The sequence below is a fragment of the Arachis ipaensis genome, chromosome B03 (genome assembly GCF_000816755.2).
Source record: "Arachis ipaensis cultivar K30076 chromosome B03, Araip1.1, whole genome shotgun sequence".
In the NCBI taxonomy this organism is placed as follows: Eukaryota; Viridiplantae; Streptophyta; class Magnoliopsida; order Fabales; family Fabaceae; genus Arachis; species Arachis ipaensis.
The window spans coordinates 132,310,695-132,314,478 of NC_029787.2; the positions used below are offsets into that span (position 1 = coordinate 132,310,695).

Here is a 3,784-nt window from a genome sequence, read left to right on the forward strand (position 1 = left end):
AACCCGCTTGGATCACATCTAGACAAATAGAAGCAGGTCGGCGGGCAATGTCACGAAATGTCCGCCGAGGTGGACAAATATGGGTACGGATATTTCCAGACAAACCAGTTACAGTAAGACCAACCGAAACGCGTATGGGTTCGGGAAAGGGATCTCCCGAATATTGGGTAGCTGTCGTTAAACCCGGTAGAATACTTTATGAAATCGGCGGAGTCGCAGAAAATATAGCCAAAAGGGCTATCTCAATAGCCGCATCAAAAATGCCTATCCGAACTCAATTCATTATTTCAAGATAATAAATAATAAAAACCAAAGGAAAGAGGTCTTTTGGAGGAAAAAACATGGCAATTTTTCCTTTCTTTTGTTGAATAGAGAATATTTTTTTTTTTACTTCAAGCCTTGGACTGAAAAACCAGATAAAATAAGAATGATATGATTCAACCTCAAACCCATTTGAATGTAGCCGATAACAGCGGAGCCCGCCAATTGATGTGTATTCGAATCATAGGAGCAGGTAATCGACGATATGCTTCTATTGGTGACATTGTTGTTGCTGTAATCAAGGAAGCGGTACCAAATATGTCTTTAGAAAGATCAGAAGTGATTAGAGCTGTAATTGTACGTACTTGTAAAGAACTTAAACGTAGCAATGGCATGATAATACAGTATGATGATAATGCCGCGGTTGTCATTGATCAAGAGGGAAATCCAAAAGGAACTCGAATTTTTGGCGCAATCGCCCGGGAATTGAGACAGTTAAATTTCACTAAAATAGTTTCATTAGCACCTGAGGTATTATAAGAAAAAACATTTTATTATTTAATGAAAATGAAATAGATAAATTAATAAATTATGTCTTACACATATATCTAATTATTAATAAAATTGGATTTCGTTTTTTATTTTTTTAATATATATTATTCTTTTTGAATAAAAATAAGTATAAAAATAAATATAGAAATATAAAAAGAAATATATAAATAAGATATTATATAGATATCTTTCTATTAAAGATATATTCTATTAAAGATATATAAATATACTAGATATCTTTCTTTAATTTTAACTAAAATATTTTCAAATTATATTACTCTAATATATATTAGAAAATATAGAACACGGAGCATGCTGATTATATCAAAAGTAAGTAAAGGGTAACATTTATTTTCCTATGGGTAAGGACACCATCGCCGACATAATAACCTCTATACGAAATGCTGACATGAATGGAAGAGGAGCGGTTCTAATACCATCTACTAACATTACTGAAAACATTGCTAAAATGCTTTTACGAGAGGGTTTTATTGAAAACGTGAGAAAACATAGGGAAGGGGGAAATCTTTTTTTAGTTTTAACTCTACCATATAGAAGAAATAGAAAAGGATCATCTAAAACGCGTTTGAATTTAAAACGGATCAGTACTCCTGGTCTACGAATCTATTCTAATTATCAACAAATTCCGAGAATTTTAGGGGGGGTGGGAATTGTCATTATTTCTACTTCGAGAGGTATAATGACAGATCGAGAGGCTCGATTAGAACGAATCGGCGGAGAAGTTTTATGTTATATATGGTAATCTTTTTGATATCCGAATTATAGAAAAAATTCTATCAATTTTTGTAAAAAAGTAAAGAGAGATAAAACAAAACACAAGTCTCTCATATCACTCCTCATACCTTAATGAATGCGTGAAATGGGTTTAACAGGAATTGTTATAAAGAAACGGATTCATGAGGGTTTAATTCAATATTGCTGAATCAATTTCCCCTGTGGGGTATGTTCGGGGTTGGTTCATTTATTTTCAATTTTAAATAATGAAAATATCAGTCTAGGCTATATTTCTGAAAAGGTTCAACATACTCTTTATATATATTTCTACCACAGAGAAATAAAAAATGCAAGTATAAATTCTTTAATTAGACTTTTTTTTAACTTCAATATTATTGGTTTTGAGGGGTACGATTAGAATAGAAGTTCAAAATTGAAGGAAACCTTATTTTCTTCCATTAAAATGGATCCGAGATTAAGTTGAAGGAATGATAAATATGAAAATACGGGCCTCTGTTCGTAAAATTTGTGAAAAATGTAGATTGATCCGTAGACGAGGTAGAATTATAGTAATTTGTTCCAATCCAAGACATAAACAAAGACAAGGATAAGGATAATATTTCCACAAAAGCCACAAGAGAGGGCTTTGAATTATAAAGGACTGGGTGCGCAAATAAAAAAAAAATAAAAAAAGATATAGATATTGAAATTCAAATTTTTTTTTACATGAAAACTTAGAAATTATATAATATTCTCTATTATATATGATATGATTTTATAGTAATATTGATTATATATTAATATTTTTGAATATGTGAAAATTTCAAATTATTGAATGAATATAGAAATTCTATTTCGAATATTTCGAAATTTTCTTATATATATAATATATATCAATGATTATATATATATAGATTAGAACTATTCTAATAGAATACAATATAAAAAAGAGATATTAGATAGAGAGATTTTGGGGATCTAAAATTGGAAATTCGATTTTTGTTAGTTGTATATTAACACAAATAGAATGCCAATTTTGAGAATATTAATTCTAGTTTCTAATTAAAAAAAAGAAATATAGTAAAACATCTGTTTTTTTGACATGAAATGAATATATCCATACATCTCAGACTTCCTTTTAGGTTATGAGATAATAATTATGAAATAATAAAAAGATAATAAGATATGGCAAAACCTATACCCAAAATTGGTTCGCGTAAAAATGGACGTATTGGTTCACGTAAACATGCTCGTAAAATACCAAAGGGCGTTATTCATGTTCAAGCTAGTTTCAACAATACCATTGTCACTGTTACCGATGTACGGGGTCGGGTAATTTCGTGGTCCTCCGCAGGTACTTGTGGATTCAAAGGTACGCGAAGGGGAACACCATTTGCCGCCCAAACCGCAGCAGGAAATGTTATTCGAACAGTAGCGAATCAAGGCATGCAACGAGCAGAAGTCATGATAAAGGGTCCCGGTCTCGGAAGAGATGCGGCATTAAGAGCTATTCGTAGAAGTGGCATACTCTTAAATTTTATACGGGATGTAACCCCTATGCCACATAATGGGTGTAGGTCCCCTAAAAAACGACGTGTGTAATGTAAAACAAAAGATAAACATAGAAAACATAGAATAAATTTCAAGACAAGAGAAATAAACAATTCAAGGATTTGAAAAAAAGAATTGATTACTATGGTTCGAGAGAAAATTAGAGTATCTACTCGAACACTACAGTGGAAGTGTGTTGAATCAAGAGTAGACAGTAAGCGCCTTTATTATGGACGCTTTATTCTGTCTCCACTTATGAAAGGCCAAGCTGATACAATAGGCATTGCGATGCGAAGAGTTTTGCTTGGAGAAATAGAGGGAACATGTATCACACGTGCAACATCTGAGAAAATACCACATGAATATTCGACCATAGTAGGTATTCAAGAATCAGTACATGAAATTTTAATGAATTTGAAAGAAATAGTATTGAGAAGTAATCTGTATGGGACTCGAGACGCATCTATTTGTATCAAGGGTCCCGGATATGTAACTGCTCAAGACATCATTTTACCACCTTCTGTGGAAATTGTTGATAATACGCAACATATAGCTAACCTAATAGAACCCATTAATTTGTGTATTAGATTACAAATCGAGAGGAATCGCGGATATTGTATAAAAAGACTAAAAAACTTTCAAGACGGAAGTTATCCTATAGATGCAGTATTCATGCCTGTTCGAA

General features: G+C 32.0%; 1 protein-coding gene across 1 annotated transcript in view; it reads left to right on the forward strand.

Annotated features, from left to right (window-relative positions):
- The window catches only part of LOC107634032 (50S ribosomal protein L14, chloroplastic-like), an 865-nt gene extending 64 nt beyond the window's left edge, over window positions 1-801 (forward strand). The window contains exons 1-2 of the mRNA XM_016337617.1: window positions 1-186; window positions 464-801. The exon at window positions 1-186 is cut by the window's left edge and continues 64 nt beyond it. Of these exons, the coding sequence (XP_016193103.1) occupies window positions 1-186; window positions 464-801 (524 nt within the window). The remainder of the gene's footprint in view (window positions 187-463) is intronic.